At 44.1% G+C, this 18110-nt stretch overlaps 1 protein-coding gene across 4 annotated transcripts in view; it reads right to left on the bottom strand.

Annotated features, from left to right (window-relative positions):
* wdr41 (WD repeat domain 41) overlaps positions 1 to 18110 on the bottom strand; it is a 112421-nt gene that overhangs the window by 80985 nt on the left and 13326 nt on the right. Inside the window, exons 2-4 of one of the 4 annotated variants that reach the window (XM_070879968.1) lie at positions 3488 to 3659; positions 2108 to 2162; positions 1148 to 1263 (exon numbers count right to left, since the gene is read on the bottom strand). In XM_070879968.1, coding sequence (XP_070736069.1) covers positions 1148 to 1263; positions 2108 to 2155 — 164 coding nt within the window. In that variant the 5' untranslated portion in view covers positions 2156 to 2162; positions 3488 to 3659. Of the gene's footprint in view, positions 1 to 1147; positions 1264 to 2107; positions 2165 to 3487; positions 3660 to 18110 lie in introns of those variants that run through there. The other 3 variants (XM_070879976.1, XM_070879985.1, XM_070879993.1) reach the window with 3 other exon arrangements.

The raw sequence follows: 18110 nt of genomic DNA, 5'->3' as shown, positions 1-18110 counted from the left end.
TTTCATAATATTTCAAGAATACAACACTTTAAAAAAATAAAAAAAATAAAAAGCAAATCTTAAGCCAATTCTTTCCTCAATAAGAAATGCATGTCAAATGTAATGTTGATTCTTTAACTACACAACTAAACCAATTGACATACCTTAAATTGAACAGCTGCACAACATACCGATCTTTATCATCTATATTACAATTTAGCCTTCACGAAAAAATTTTCTTAATTGGAAATGCAACTAGATTGCTTGTTGACCTTACACATATTAAATATATAGTGCACAACTTAATTGATACTGTTTACACATATTCACTATGGTAATAATGATCAATTTGAGGACTAAGTGGCTTACTATTACAAAAATCACTACGATCCATACAGATGAGAAAGGCCATTTGGCCCATCCAACTCATCTTTCCACAGAAGCCTTAGAGTTTCCCTGCCCCGTATCAATGCAGCTACCAAAAAAAAAATCTATCTGGGTTGTAGGCCAATCCTCACTTATCCACAGCAGTCTCAATTCAGAAATCTATAGTATAAAACTGGTGCCAGTTTGGCATCATAAACAGCAATTTTCCAGTGGAAGGACTGGAAACTTCACACTAGCAACAATAGGGAATGATTTTCTCAGACTGCCAGATTGAGACTGAGTTCGACCAATATAAAAGGAAGTGTTGTATTGCATTCTGTCCATACTACATAGGACTCCAATGCTTTCTGTGGATCCTCCAGCACTGGCATTCTTCATCTGATAATACAAGGTTGGCTGACGGAGTGAATCTTTATAGCCTAATACATCATTTTACTAGTCTTATTAACTGGGTAATATTTGTAATTTCTACCGTGTGAGTGACACCGTCACAATTTTTGGCACTTGCTATAAAATCATGAGCAAGACCTATACACACTCTCTCCTCTCCCTCCCCCACCACTCATAACCATGTTCAGATAATGTGTTTTAAAATCTGAAAAGAACATTTCTAGATATTAGAAGATTTTCATTAAACAATGGAATTCTTTCCACCCTCCCTCCTCTACTACATGTACAGTGTATCCATATTTACAATTCCAATTGGAAAGATTCCACAACATCAAAGTTTGAAAATTTCATAACACATACCAAGTAAACAAATACAATTTTAAAATCTAACCTGAGGTCATCAATCAATGCCATGAAGCGAACAATATCACTGTGGCCTTTTAATACCTGTAGTTCTGTATAAGGATTCTGTGGTTGTTCATCTCCTAGGCATAGAACCAGTGACTTCTAAAACATTTGAGAGACAAAAATTGTTAGTTCCAAATCTGCTACAAAAAGTGATGAGGCTTGAAATATCATTCTATAAATGCTGAGCACTGTAGCAACTGAACAATACAATACGAGATAAAAACAAAAATGCGGAAAGGTCGATGACCTTTCATCAGAGTGACACATTCGCCATCAACTCTGTTTCTCTCTCTACAGATGCTGGCTGACCGGCCGAGTGTTTCCAGCATTTTCTATTTTTATTTCAGATTTTCAGCATCTGCAGTATTTTGCTTTTGTGTTACAATACAATAAGTCTGTAGAGTCAAAGAGAAAACAATCCATAGAATAAATAGAAGATACCATATGCTGTCAATGCAATATGCAAGTCAGATCACTAAATGCTGCATCCTATGTAAAGGATATTATATCTCATACTTTAGAGTACAAACAATAGACATTCTATAGTAGACATTCACTTCTGAGAAAAATGTAAAAAAAGAACAAGGTCAAGTAATGAGATGATGTAATGATGCCATTGCTATGGCTGAGTCACTTGGAATAATTCCAGAGCCAGTCATATTCACTACAGCATTACAGAAAATGTAAGTTTAAATTATCTCTATGAAGAAAATAACATCTCAACTCGGAAAGCATTTGGAAAATCCTTTGTCAAACCAATTTTCTAACAGGTTCCATCCACAAGATATGTAATAATGCAAAAGTAAAGCTAGAATACAGAACTGCTGTAAATATTTCTGGAAATTATTTGAGAAAAGATGTGATGTGTTCTCTATTTAGTAGATGCACAAAGCTAAGTATACAACAAAAAGATCTACCGCAGTATAAAAGATTTATACAACACCTCCACTGGCTCCTGCACATCTCTTCCTCCCAACAACCACCTCAACATCTCAGCACTGAAATGAAAGAGATAGAAAATATGTTAAATTAAACCAGTCATCCACAACCTTCAATTAATCCAAAATATATTAATGTCCAAGTTAGAAGGGAGAGATCTCAATTGTGTCATCTGCAAACATTAACAGGACTGAAGCTCATCAGCTAACTTCTGAATTACCCTGTACCATACACTGATACTACCAAAAAGGCACACATTGCCAACTCAATCCTTATTGCATGAAGGATTACCAAGTCAAAAGGGAGGTTTTGGTGGAAAGAAATTGTTGCAGAAGCCAGATGATGTGGAAATGCAACTGGGGACGACTCAACTGATTTTCATTCTCTGCAGTGGAGCACCCAAGGGCTCACTATTTGAATGTATGCTCCAACTAGACAAAGTGGCCTTCTGCTTTGGGACAACCACACATGGATAGATTCTCACAACTTGTGGATATCCTGTAGTGGTCCCCACAGAAAGTCAAGACAAAGCAAATTACTTTCAGTGCAATAGTGATGCTGTAGGTCTAAGTATCAGGGCCTGGAGCTTATGATGCTCCATCTAGTGGTAGAATTGGACAGCTGCAGGCTTGATTGTGTGATGGGTAGCTTTATAATGGGAAAATCTATTGAGATGCTATCTAGAGGCATGACAGACTGGATACACAAATAAGGAATGTGTTGAAATATATAATTATAAAGACTCCAAATACCTATAGGGCAGAGTATGAGGATTTCAGCCAAAATGTTTCCCTTTCTCAACACAGCAATACATTTGGTCAATCTCTGCTACAACCACCCTGGTGATACCCTCACATCTGTTGGCCATACTTCCCCATATATATTCTTTTTATATTTTCGTACGCATTTTAATATTAAAAAGTGGTCACTAATAATCAACTAATTTGCTCAATATGCTAGTCACTGCATTATTAAATAAAAGCTTAAATCTACAGATTAGACACATGGTTAAAATGAAACTGGCATCTATAAGGGTCATTTCAAGCTGTTTCTTTGCTTTTTGACAAAAGATCAGTGTAAGGGGAAAATGGGAAGGCTTCTATTCCCACGAGCGGGCCCCCTGATATAGAGGGTCGACGCTCGCCCCAACCCGCGTAACAACCCCTGGAGTTAGCAGACAGAGACGAATGGCAAGGTATAATGATCTTTTATTATGAATGTCTGAGAACACCTCTCATCACAGCCGCCTGTGAGTGGAGATGCTCCCCGAGCAGCAAAATCATACAACTGTTATACATTTCAAAAACCCCTCCGTTCCCGGGCAAGACCTCCCTAGATCTCTAATTGGACTACCTGATCAGTGCTACTTCTCTAGTTGGACTACCTTATTAGTGCGACTTTGGATTGACAGACCAAGATCCTCGTGACCACCTTAGGCCGTGACTAGAATGACTTCATTACGTCAGAATTTGTTGATTCTCTTTGGTGCCCGTGAGTCTGCCTCGAGCCTCTTCGCAAGGTCTTATCAATGTCTGTTTAGGTTCTCACATCGTATCCTGTCGGAATATTATTGAATTAATAACTTCTGGAGCTTTGGTACTGGAATGTACAAGGCCAAAGAGAGGCCTTTTACCTCCTTATGGGTCGGTGCAGGAACCAGCACTTTAATCTTTGTCCCGCTGGTACCCCTAATGCCAAATTTTTCTCTTACGATCAGTACAAATATTAATGAACTACAAGGAACACCAATCCGGATAAGTGTGAGGTAATGCATCTGGGGAGATCTAACAAGGCAAGGGAATGCACATTAAATGATACAACACTGAAAAGTGTAGAGGAACAAAGGGCATGTCCACAGATCCCTGAAGGTAGGAGGCCAGTTAGAGAAGGTGGTTAAGAAGACATATGGAATATTTGCCTTTTTTAGTCGAAGTACAAGAGCAAGGAGGTTATGCTTGAACTGTATAAAACACTGGTTAGGTCACAGCTGGAGTACTATGTGCAGTTCTGGTCACCACATAATAGGCACTGGACAGGGTGCAGGGGAAATTTACAAGAATGTTGCCTGGACTGGAGAATTTTATCTATGGGGAAAGATTGGAGATGTTGGGTCTGTTTTCTTTGAAACACAGACGGCTGAGGGGAGACCTGATTGAGGTTATAAAATGGGGTCTGGTTAGAGTGGATAGGAAGGACCGGTTTCCCTTGGCAGAGGGGTCAACAACCAGGGAGCACAGATTTAAAGTAATTGGGAGGAGGTTTACAAGAGATATGAGGGGAAATTTCTTCACCCAGAGGGTGGTGGAGGTCTGGAACTTACTGTCTGAAAGGGTGGTAGAGGCAAAAACCCTCACCACATTAAAAACATATTTGGATGTGCACTTGAAGTGCAGTAACCTACAGGGCTACGGACCAAGAACTGGAAAGTGGAATTAGGCTGGATAACTCCAGGTCGGCCGGCACTGACACGATGGCCCGAAATGACCCCCTTCTGTGCTGTAAATTTCTATGATTTCTAAGGCAATGCATCAACAATCTATTCCTCTCAATTCAAATTTATTTAATTCAAATGATCTGATTCATGCACTAAACCCTCCCTTTGTTGTGTTATTTACATTGCTTAATTCAAGAGATTTTCTTCTAAGTGCAAAAGAGAAATTTGAATTATACGATAGTTCAAAGTTCTTATACCAAACTAGAAATCTAGTTATGCCCTGGTACTATAGATGAATTCAGATAATATCGTAGTAAGTGTATCTAATATCAGTATAAATAAATGTTCAATGTGCTGGCAGCTTAAGTAGCTTTAAGTCTCCTATTCCAACATCAAGAATACTTGAATACAGAAATAGAACTTTGCTGATTTTAAATTTCAAAGACATTCTGACGATACAGCAATTCACAGCATTTTAAGAACTCAGTGCCTGTTTTCGATCTAAGAATTGAAGACTTTGATACCCATTAATGTTTGTTCTCTTGGTGTTCCCATACACTAATCTACAATATTGACTTCTATTTTCTGAAAGATAATGGGCCCATTTTGCAATCTTAGGCCTGGAAGTTTCAATTCCTATTGGTTCTGGATCAGTAACTACAAAAAATTCTCCCCGTTCCAGATCTGCACTGAAAACCCTAACAAGTCAGGCACAACACCAGACCTCATTTTTATTTCTTGTTCAAGTAGGCATCAAAAAAAGCACAAAAGCATCAGAGCCAAACAGTAGGTCAGCAGGCCAGATACAACAGGCTTACTTGCCTGAAGAGAATGCATTAAACCTCTTGAGACCCTCTGTGAAAAGAAAGGAAAGAAAGGGAATTGCTATCTGCTGTACCATTACAACTGAACTGCTGAAAAATAAAACTGGAGTAAATTAGATTCCTATTCACATACTAGTTATGGATAAATCCAAAAATGTGCAGTTAGGAATGTAAGCTGAACCAGACGTCCAGATTGAAAGTTGACTGAATAGGGTCACAGAGCTCTCCCAATGGTTCAGCAGGTTTATCAGGTGTATAGCTGAAGGATATAGACAAGGAAGATACCAGGCCCTATTATCTGTTCTGTGGTGAATAAACTTATCTCAGCCAGTGCAGTGCTACAGGCCTCAAGGTCATCAACCCTTATTTTTGCCACAATTGTGCACCGTTTTTTTGGCATCCAAATGTTTCTTGGCGTGAAATATTCCCTTTCTAACTCTCGCCAATGTTTGGACGCTGGTGCTGATTGTATGCGGTGTATTTTTTTAAAAACCATTGCATTTTTTGCCGCCGACCCGAGTCAAAACGGGATCGGGCACCATTTTTGTGCACTTAATCAATTTTGGCCGTCCACGATTATTTTCAGCGTGGCGCATACTGACCAAAAGCACCGCAAAAAACCCCATCTGTGAAGTTAAGGAATCAGCGCGGCACACAAGAGGACAGGAGCGAGGCAATAAGAATATAAAATAAAATCCTTTTTTTTCCCCACAGGGGACTCTTTTTAGAGCAAGGGAAGATGATTTCTGGGCCAAAAGGACTGCTCTCCCCACTGCAATTCTAGGTCATAGAACTACTCACTCTCCTGCAATTAGTCGGGGGGGGGGGGGGGAAGCGCAGTGGCCACGGGTCCAACCCAGGGGTGGGGGTTCTTTGTGGCCCTTTCGGCAGCGGTGGGGTAGCAATCCTTTCGGTGTAGCTTACTTCAGCTTTTCTGGTTGCCTTGGCAACTTCAGCTTTCCCAGAGAGTTTTTAGCACAGACTTTTGGCTCCACCACTCCCCCCACCACACACCCCATCCTTCCCCCGCCCCCACCAGACTAATTTCTGAGAGCTCGGCACTAAATTCAAATATTTCTTTGGCAAATGTCCTGATTTTTTTTTCTGGAACTAACTTACACAAAAAATCATACGTTAGCATGTGCGGGCGCCAAAAATCCAGCAAGTGGAAAATAGGGGCCAGTATCTCTCTCCCCAGATGCTGCCTGACCTGCTGAGCGTTTCTAGCATTTTCTATTTCAGATTTCCAACATTCGCCGTGCAGCATTTTACTTTTGTTATACTTACTAAAAACATATATGATTGATTTAAGAATGATATTTGAGTCAATGACAACAGAACAGGTATAAACCTATGAACAATGAACAATGGCGGACAAGTAGAGCATCCAGCCCAACCAGTCGGCCACCCACAACTGCGATACCCCTTGTATTGCAACATTTTACACTCTAGCCCAAGTGGAGCCATGCGATCTCCTGGGAGAGGCAAAGATAAAAACCCAGGCCAATTGGGGAAAAAAATCTGGGAAAATTCCTCTGACCCATTCAGGTGATCAAAACTAGTCCAGGAGACCACTCTGACCATATTCAATTCCCTGCAGTACTCACCATCGTCTCTGCGCCAGCCAACAAGAGGTTATCCAGTCTAATCCCACTTATCAGCTCGAGGTCTGTAACCCTGCAGGTTACTGCACTTCAAGTGCCCATCCAAGCACCTTTTAAATGTGGTGAGGGTTTCTGCCTCTACTACCTTTCCAGGCAGTAAGTTCCAGACCCCAACAACCCTCTGCGTGAAGAAGCTTCCCCTCGAATCCACTTTAAATCTTCCGACCACCTTAAACCTATGCCCCCTCGTAATTGACCCTTCCACCAAGGGAAATAGGCCCTTGCTATCCACTAAACTGGGTGGCGGTGGGAGCTGAGGAGGAGGATGCTAAGAGGCTGCAGGGTGATTTGGACAGGTTAGGTGAGTGGGCAAATACATGGCAGATGCAGTATAATGTGGATAAATGTGAGGTTATCCACTTTGGAGGCAATAACACGAAGGCAGAATATTATCTGAATGGCGGCAGATTAGGAAAAGGGGAGGTGCAACGAGACCTGGGTGTCATGGTTCATCAGTGACATGCAGGTACAGCAGGCGGTGAAGGCGGCAAATGGCATGTTGGCCTTCATAGCTAGGGGATTTGAGTATAGGAGCAGGGAGGTTTTACTGCAATTGTACAGGGCCTTGGTGAGGCTTCACCTGGAATATTGTGTTCAGTTTTGGTCTCCTAATCTGAGAAAAGAAGTTCTTGCTATTGAGGGAGTGTAGCAAAGGTTCGCCAGACTGATTCCAGGGATGGCTGGACTGATGTATGAGGAGAGACTGAATCAACTGGGCCATTATACACTGAAGTTGAGAAGGATGAGAGGGGATCTCATAGAAACGTATAAGATTCTGACGGGACGGGACAGGTTAGATGCGGGAAGAATGTGGCCGATGTTGGGGAAGTCCAGAACCAGCGGACACAATCTTAGGATAAGGGGTAGGCCATTTAGGACTGAGATGAGGAGAAATTTCTTCACTCAGAGTTGTTAACCTGTGGAATTCCCTGCCGCAGAGGGTTGTTGATGCCAGTTCATTGGATATATTCAAGAGGGAGTTAGATATGGCCCTTATGGCTAAAGGGATCGAGGGGTATGGAGAGAAAGCAGGAAAGGGGTACTGAGGTGAATGATCAGCCATGATCTTATTGAATGGTGGTGCAGGCTCGAAGGGCCTTTCTATGTTTCTATATCCAGGCCCCTCAAAATTTGATACACCTCAAATGAAGTCTCCCCTCAGCCTCCTCTGTTCCAAGGAGAACAAACCAGCCTATCCAATCTGTCCTCATCGCTAAGATTCTCCATTCCACGCAACATCCTCGTAAATCTCCTCTGCACCCTCTCGAGTGCAATCATGTCCTTCCTATAATACGCCGACGAGAACTGCACGCAATATTCCAGTTGTGGCCGAACCAGAGAATTATACAATTGAAGCATAACCTCGCTGCTCTTGTATTCTGCGCCTCAGCCAATAAAGACAAGCATTCCGTATGTCTTCTTAACCACCTTATGCACCTGGCCTGCTAATTTCAGGGATCTGTGGACAAGCACTCCAAGGTCCCTTTGTTCAACTGCACTTCTTCGTGGCCTGCCATTTAGTGTGTATGCCCTTTCCTTATTAGCCCTCCTCATGTGCATTACCTCTCATTTCTCCGAATTAAATTCCATTTGCCACTGTTCTGCCCACCTGACCAGTAGATTGATATCCTCCTGTAATCCATGACTTACACAGAAACATAGAAAATAGGTGCAGCAGTAGGCCATTCGGCCCTTCTAGCCTGCACCGCCATTCAATGAGTTCATGGCTGAACATGCAACTTCAGTACCCCATTCCTGCTTTCTCACCATACCCCTTGATCCCCCTAGTAGTAAGGACTTCATCTAACTCCTTTTTGAATATATTTAGTGAATTGGCCTCAACAACTTTCTGTGGTAGAGAATTCCACAGGTTCGCCACTCTCTGGGTTAGGAAATTCCTCCTCATCTCGGTCCGAAATGGCTTGCCCCTTATCCTTAGACTGTGTCCCCTGGTTCTGGACTTCCCCAACATTGGAAACATTCTTCCTGCATCTAACCTGTCTAACCCCGTCAGAATTTTAATCGTTTCTATGAGGTCCCCACTCATTCTTCTGAACTCCAGTGAATACAAGCCCAGTTGATCCAGTCTTTCTTGATAGGTCAGTCCCGCCATCCCGGGAATCAGTCTGGTGAACCTTCGCTGCACTCCCTCAATAGCAAGAATGTCCTTCCTCAGGTTAGGAGACCAAAACTGTACACAATACTCCAGGTGTGGCCTCACCAAGGCCCTGTACAACTGTAGCAACACCTCCCTGCCCCTGTACTCAAATCCCCTCGCTATGAAGGCCAACATGCCATTTGCTTTCTTAACCGCCTGCTGTACCTGCATGCCAACCTTCAATGACTGATGTACCATGATACCCAGGTCTCTTTGCACCTCCCCTTTTCCTAATCTGTCACCATTCAGATAATAGTCTGTCTCTCTGTTTTTACCACCAAAGTGGATAACCTCACATTTATCCACATTATACTTCATCTGCCATGCATTTGCCCACTCACCTCACCTATCCAAGTCGCTCTGCAGCCTCATAGCATCCTCCTCGCAGCTCACACTGCCACCCAACTTAGTGTCATCCGCAAATTTGGAGATACTACATTTAATCCCCTCGTCTAAATCATTAATGTACAGTGTAAACAGCTGGGGCCCCAGCACAGAACCTTGCGGTACCCCACTAGTTACTGCCTGCCATTCTGAAAAGTCCCCATTTACTCCTACTCTTTGCTTCCTGTCTGACAACCAGTTCTCAATCCATGTCAGCACACTACCCCCAATCCCATGTGCTTTAACTTTGCACATTAATCTCTTGTGTGGGACCTTGTCGAAAGCCTTCTGAAAGTCCAAATATACCACATCAACTGGTTCTCCCTTGTCCACTCTACTGGAAACATCCTCAAAAAATTCCAGAAGATTTGTCAAGCATGATTTCCCTTTCACAAATCCATGCTGACTTGGACCCATCATGTCACCTCTTTCCAAATGCACTGCTATGACATCCTTAATAATTGATTCCATCATTTTACCCACTACCGATGTCAGGCTGACCGGTCTATAATTCCCTGTTATCTCTCTCCCTCCTTTTTTAAAAAGTGGGGTTACATTGGCTACCCTCCACTCCATAGGAACTGATCCAGAGTCAATGGAATGTTGGAAAATGACTCTCAATGCATCCACTATTTCCAAGGCCACCTCCTTAAGTACTCTGGGATGCAGTCCATCAGGCCCTGGGGATTTATCGGCCTTCAATCCCATCAATTTCCCCAACACAATTTCCCGACTAATAAGGATTTCCCTCAGTTCCTCCTCCTTACTAGACCCTACGACCCCTTTTATATCCGGAAGGTTGTTTGTGTCCTCCTCAGTGAATAACGAAACAAAGTACTTGTTCAATTGGTCCGCCATTTCTTTGTTCCCCGTTATGACTTCCCCTGATTCTGACTGCAGGGGACCTACGTTTGTCTTTACTAACCTTTTTCTCTTTACATATCTATAGAAACTTTTGCAATCCGTCTTAATGTTCCCTGCAAGTTTCTTCTCGTACTCCATTTTCCCTGCCCTAATCAAATCCTTTGTCCTCCTCTGCTGAGTTCTAAATCTCTCCCAGTCCCCGGGTTCGCTGCTATTTCTGGCCAATTTGTATGCCACTTCCTTGGCTTTAATACTATCCCTGATTTCCCTTGATAGCCACGGTTGAGCCACCTTCCCTTTTTTATTTTTACGCCAGACAGGAATGTACAAATGTTGTAGTTCATCCATGCGGTCTCTAAATGTCTGATATTGCCCATCCACAGTCAACTCCTTAAGTATCATTCGCCAATCTATCCTAGCCAATTCACGCCTCATACCTTCAAAGTTACCCTTCTTTAAGTTCTGGACAATGGTCTCTGAATTAACTGTTTCATTCTCCATCCTAATGCAGAATTCCACCATATTATGGTCACTCTTCCCCAAGGGGCCTCGCACAACGAGATTGCTAATTAATCCTCTCTCATTACACAACATCCAGTCTAAGATGGCCTCCCCCCTAGTTGGTTCCTCGACATATTGGTCTAGAAAACCATCCCTTATGCACTCCAAGAAATCCTGCTCCACCGTATTGCTTCCAGTTTGGTTAACCCAATCTATGTGCATATTAAAGTCACCATTATAACTGCTGCACCTTTACTGCACGCACCCCTAATTTCATGTTGGGGAGGGCATCAAACATCACTGTTTGGAGGTCTGTACATAACTCCCACTAACGTTTTTTGCCCTTTGGTGTTCTGCAGCTCTATCCATATAGATTCCACATCATCCAAGCTAATGTCCTTCCGAACTATTGCCTTAATTTCCTCCTTAACCAGCAATGCTTCCCCTCCTCCTTTTCCTTTTATTCTATCTTTCCTGAATGTTGAATACCCCTGGATGTTGAGTTCCCAGCCCTGATCATCCTGGAGCCACATCTCCGTAATCCCAATCACATCATATTTGTTAACATCTATTTGCACAGTTAATTCATCCACCTTATTGCGGATACTCCTTGCATTAAGACACAAAGCCTTCAGGCTTGTTTTTTTTAACACCCTTTGTCCTTTTAGAATTTTGCTGTACAGTGGCCCTTTTTGTTCTTTGCCTTGGGTTTCTCTGCCCTCCACTTTTCCTCATCTCCTTTCTGTCTTTTGCTTTTGCCTCCTTTTTGTTTCCCTCTGTCTCCCTGCATTGGTTCCCATCCCCCTGCCATATTAGTTTAACTCCTCCCCAACAGCACTAGCAAACACTCCCCCTAGGACATTGGTTCCGGTCCTGCCCAGGTGCAGACCGTCCGGTTTGTACTGGTCCCACCTCCCCCAGAACCGGTTCCAATGCCCCAGGAATTTGAATCCCTCCCTGCTGCACCACTGCTCAAGCCACGTATTCATCTGCGCTATCCTGCGATTCCTACTCTGACTAGCACGTGGCACTGGTAGCAATCCCGAGATTACTACTTTTGAGGACCTACTTTTTAAATTTAGCTCCTAGCTCCTTAAATTCGTTTCGTAGGACCTCATCCTTTTTTTACCTATGTCGTTGGTACCAATGTGCACCACGACAACTGGCTGATCTCCCTCCCTTTTTAAGGATGTCCTGCACCCGCTCCGAGACATCCTTGACCCTTGCACCAGGGAGGCAACATACCATCCTGGAGTCTCGGTTGCGGCCGCAGAAACGCCTATCTATTCCCATTGCAATTGAATCCCCTATCACTATCGCTCTCCCACTCTTTTTCCTGCCCTCCTGTGCAACAGAGCCAGCCACGGTGCCATGAACTTGGCTGCTGCTGCCCTCCCCTGATGAGTCATCCCCCTCAACAGTACCCAAAGCAGTGTATCTGTTTTGCAGGGGGATGACCACAGGGGACTCCTGCACTACCTTCCTTGCACTGCTCTTCCTGTTGGTCTTCCATTCCCTATCTGGCTGTGGACCCTTTCCCTGCGGTACGACCAACTTGCTACACGTGATACTCACGTCATTCTCAGCATCGTGGATGCTCCAAAGTGAATCCACCCTCAGCTCCAACTCCGCAACGCGGACCGTCAGGAGCTGGAGGTGGATACACTTCCTGCACACATAGTCGTCAGGGACACTGGAGTCGTCCCCGAGTTCCCACATGGTACAGGAGGAGCATAACACCCGACCGAGCTCTCCTGCCATGACTTAACCCTTAGATACACTTAAATTGGCAACAACAATGTTAAAGTTTACTCACTGTTGTCGAAGAGAAAAAAGAAAAACTACTCACCAATCACCAGCCAATCACTTACCCCCTTGGCTGTGATGTCACCTTTTGATTTCTTTCTACTTCTTTTTTGCCTTCTCTCCCCGCTGCAGCTGCACAGGTACGCCTCTCGCTGCCGCTGGGCCTTTATAGGCCTCACCAACACCAGGAACTCCTGCCTCTCGGACTGCCGCCGCCTCTCGCTGCCGCTGGGCCTTTATAGGCCTCACCAACACCAGGAACTCCCGCCTCTCGGACTGCCGCCGCCTCTGGGCCTTTATAGGCCTCACCAACACCAGGAACTCCTGCCTCTCGGACTGCCGCCGCCTCTTGCTGCCGCTGGGCCTTTATAGGCCTCACCAACACCAGGAACTCCCGCCTCTCGGACTGCCGCCGCCTCTGGGCCTTTATAGGCCTCACCAACACCAGGAACTCCTGCCTCTCGGACTGCCGCCGCCTCTCGCTGCCGCTGGGCCTTTATATGCCTCACCAACACCAGGAACTCCCGCCTCTCGGACTTTACTCATCATCATCAACCACACAGCCAATTTTAGTGTCATCTGCAAACTTCTTAATCATACCCCGTTTATTCAAATCTAAATCATTGATGTACACCACAAAAAGCAAGGGACCCAGTACTGAGCCCTGCAGAACCCCACCGGAAACATCCTTCCAGTCACAAAAACATCCATTATTAATTACCCTTTGCTTCTTACCTATAAGTCAATTTTGGATCCAACTTGCCAGTCTGCCATGTGGGACCTTATCAAAAGCTTTGCTAAAGTCCATATACACTATATCGTACACATTACCTTCATCGACCCTCCTGGTTACCTCCTCGAAAAAGTCAATCATATTCTTCCGTTAACAAATCCGTGCTGACTGTCCCTAATTAATCCTTGCTTTTCTAAATGTAGATTTAACCTGTCTTTCAGGAATTTTTCCAATAATTTTCCCACCGCTGAGATTAGGCTGACAGAAACGTAGAAAATAGGTGCAGGAGTAGGCCATTCAGCCCCTCGAGCCTGCACCGCCATTCAATGAGGTCATGGCTGATCATTCCCTCAGTACCCCTTTCCTGCTTTCTCTCCATACCCCTTGATCCCCTTAGCCGTAAGGGCCATATCTAATTCCCTCTTGAATATATCCAATGAACTGGCATCAACAACTCTCTGCGGCAGGGAATTCCACAGGTTAACAACTCTCTGAGTGAAGAAGTTTCTCCTCATCTCAGTCCTAAATGACCTGCCCGTTATCCTAAGACTATGTCCCCTGGTTCTGGACTTCCCCAACATCGGGAACATTCTTCCCGCATCTAACCTATCCAGTCCAGTCAGAATCTTATACGCTTCTATGAGATCCCCTCTCATCCTTCTAAACTTCAGTGAATAAAGGCCCAGTTCATCCAGTCTCTCCTCATATGACAGTCCGGCCATCCCTGGAATCAGTCTGGTGAACCTTCGCTGCACTCCCTCAATAGCAAGAACATCCTTCCTCACATTAGGCCAAAGCTGAACACAATATTTCAGGTGAGGCCTCACTAAGGCCCTGTGTACAACTGCAGTTAGACCTCACTGTTCCTATACTTAAATCCCCTAGCTATGAAGACCAACATACCATTTGCCTTCTTCACCGCCTGCTGTACTTGCATGCCCACTTTCAGTGACTGATGAACCATGACACCCAGATCTCGTTGCACCTCCCTTTTTCCTAATCTGCCACCATTCAGATAATATTCTGTCTTCGCATTTTTGCCCCCAAAGTGGATAACCTCACATTTATCCACATTGTATTGCATCTGCCATGCATTTGCCTACTCACCTAACCTGTCCAAGTCACCGTGCAGCCTCCTAGCATCCTCCTCACAGCTCACACCGCTACCCAGTTTAGTGTCATCTGCAAACTTGGAGATATTACACTCAATTCCTTCATCCAAATCATTGATGCATATTGTAAAGAGCTGGGGTCCCAGCACTGAGCCCTGCGGCACTCCACTAGTCACTGCCTGCCATTCTGAAAAGGACCTGTTTATCCCGACTCTCTGCTTCCTGTCCGCCAACCAGTTCTCTATCCATGTCAGTATATTACCCTTAATACCACGTGCTTTGATTTTGCACACCAATCTCTTGTGCGGGACCTTGTCAAAAGCCTTTTGAAAGTCCAAATACACCACATCCACTGGTTCTCCCTTGTTCACTCTACCAGTTACATCCTCAAAAAATTCCAGAAGATTCGTCAAGCATGATTTCCCTTTCATAAATCCATGCTGACTTGGTCCGATCCTGTCACTGCTTTCCAAATGCACTGCTATTTCATCCTTAATGATTGATTCCAACATTTTTCCCACTACTGATGTCAGGCTAACCGGTCTATAATTACCCGTTTTCTCTCTCCCTCCCTCCTTTCTTAAAAAGTGGGGTTACATTAGCTACCCTCCAGTCCAGAGGAACTGATCCAGAGTCGATAGACTGTTGGAAAATGATCACCAATGCATCCACTATTTCGAGGGCCACTTCCTTAAGTACTCTGGGATGCAGACTATCAGGCCCCAGGGATTTATCGGCCTTCAATCCCATCAATTTCCCTAATACAATTTTGCGCCGAATAAGGATATCCTTCAGTTCCTCCTTCTCACTAGACCCTCGGTCTCCTAGTACATTCAGAAGGTATTTTGTGTCTTCCTTCATGAAGACAGAACCAAAGTATTTGTTCAATTGGTCTGCCATTTCTTTGTTCCCGATTATAAATTCACCTGAATGCGACTGCAAGGGACCTACGTTTGTCTTCACTAATCTTTTTCTCTTCACATATTTATAGAAGCTTTTGCAGTCAGTTTTTACGTTCCCTGCAAACTTCCTCTCGTACTCTATTTTCCCCCTCTTAATTAAACCCTTAGTCCTCTGTTGAATTCTAAATTTCTCCCAGTCCTCAGGTTTGTTGCTTTTTCTAGCCAATTTATATGCCTCTTCCTTGGCTTTAACACGATCCTTAATTTCCCTTGTTAGCCATGGTTGAGCCACCTTCCCAGTTTTATTTTAACTCCAGACAGGGATGTACAATTGCTGAAGTTCATCCATATGATCTTCAAATGTTTGCCATTGCTTATCCTCCGTCAACCCTTTAAGTATCCTTTGCCAGTCTATTTTAGCCAAATGACGCCTCATACAGTCGAAGTTACCTTTCCTTAAGTTCAGGACCCTAGTCTCTGAATTAACTGTGTCACTCTCCATCTTAATGAAGAATTCTACCATATTATGGTCACTCTTCCCAAGGGGCCTCGCACAACAAGATTGCTAATTAGTCCCTTCTCAGTACACATCATCCAGTCTAAGATGGCCAGCTCTCTAGTTGGTTCTTCGACATATTAGTCTAGAAAACCACCCCTAATACATGCCAGGAAATCCTCTTCCACCGCATTGCTACCAGTTTGGTTAGCCCAATCAATATGTAAATTAAAGTCGCCCATGATAACTGCTGTACCTTTAATGCACACATCCCTTATTTCTTGTTTGACGCTGTCCCCAACCTCACTACTACTGTTTGGTGGTCTGTACACAACTCCCACCAGCGTTTTCTGCACTTTGGAATTCCGCAGCTCCACCCATACCGATTCCACATCATCCAGGCTAATGTCCCTCCTTACTATTGCATTAATTTCCTCTTTAACCAGCAACTCCACCCCACCTCCTTTTTCTCTCTGCCTATCCTTCCTAAATGTTGAATACCCCTGGATGTTGAGTTCCCAGCCTTGGTCACCCTGGAGCCATGTCTCCGTGATGCCAATTACATCATAGCCGTTAACTGCTGTCTGCGCAGTTAATTCGTCCACCTTATTCCGAATACTCCTTGCATTGAGGCAGAGAGCCTTCAGGCTTGTCTTTTTAACACATTTTGCCACTTTAGAATTTTGCTGTAATGTGGCCCTTTGTTTTTTGCCTTAGGTTTCTCTGCCCTCCACTTTTACTATTCTCTTTTCTATCTATTGCTTCTGCCTCCATTTTATTTCCCTTTGTCTCCCTGCATAGGTTCCCATTCCCCTGCCATGTTAGTTTAACCCCTCCCCAACAGCACGAGCAAACACTCCCCCTAGGACATTGGCTCTGGTCCTGCCCAAGTGCAGACCGTCCGGTTTGTACTGGTCCCACCTCCCCCAGAACCGGTTCCAGTGTCCCAGGAATATGAACCCCCTTCAGTCATTGGGGTGGGCCTTGAAACTATGACCTTCTAACTCAGAGGTAAGAGTCCTATCACTGATCCAAGGCTGCCACTTATCCCAAGGAATTACCTTTGCTCTTTCTGCTTTGATAATCTGTAATCCCTTGGATATGAAGAGAAAGAGGAAGATGCACAAGTGATGAATTTATTTATTTTTGAACAGAATTTAATTTATTGTCACAATGGACTTGTTACCTGAACAAGTCTCATGAGAAGCTGGGTTTTCATCATCATGTTTTAAGAACCTAAGACATAGGAGCTGGAGTAGGCCATTTGGCCTCTCGAGCCTGCTTTGCCATTCAATGAGATCATGGCTGATCTTCTACCTCAACTCCACTTGCCCCATATCCCTTGATTCCCTTAATATTAAAAAATCTATCAATCTCTGTCTTGAATATACTCAACAACTGAGCATCCACAGCCCTCGAGTATAAAGAATTCCAAAGATTCACCACCCTCTGAAGAAACTTCTCATCTCAGTCCTAAATGGCCGACCTCTCATTCGGAGACTGTGACCCCTGGTTCTAGACTTCACAGCCAGGGGAAACATCCTCCCTGCATCTACCCTGTCAAGCCCTGAAAGAATTTTGTATGTTTCAATGAAATCACTTCTCATTCATCTAAACTCTAGAGAATATAGGCCTAGTCTACTCAATCTCTCCTCATTGGACAATCCCCCCATCCCAGGAATCAGTCTGGTGAACCTTCGTTGCATTCCCTCTATAAGAACATAAGAATTAGGAACAGGAGGTAGGCCATCTAGCCCCTCGAGCCTGCTCCGCCATTCAACAAGATCATGGCTGATCTGGTCATGGACTCAGCTCCACTTACCCACCCTCTCCCCGTAACCCTTAATTCCCTTATTGGTTAAAAATCTATCTATCTTTGACTTGAAAACATTCAATGAGCTAGCCTCAACTGCTTCCTTGGGCAGTGAATTCCACAGATTCACAACCCTCTGGGAGAAGAAATTCTTTCTCAACTCGGTTATAAATTGGCTCCTCCGTATTTTGAGGCTGTGCCCCCTAGTTCTCGTCTCCCCTACCAGTGGAAACAACCTCTCTGCCTCTATCTTGTCTATCCCTTTCATGATTTTAAATGTTTCTATAAGATCACCCCTCATCCTTCTGAACTCCAA

The sequence above is a fragment of the Pristiophorus japonicus genome, chromosome 1, assembly GCF_044704955.1.
Source record: "Pristiophorus japonicus isolate sPriJap1 chromosome 1, sPriJap1.hap1, whole genome shotgun sequence".
NCBI lineage: Eukaryota > Metazoa > Chordata > Chondrichthyes > Pristiophoridae > Pristiophorus > Pristiophorus japonicus.
This window is presented reverse-complemented; position numbering and strand designations above follow the sequence as displayed.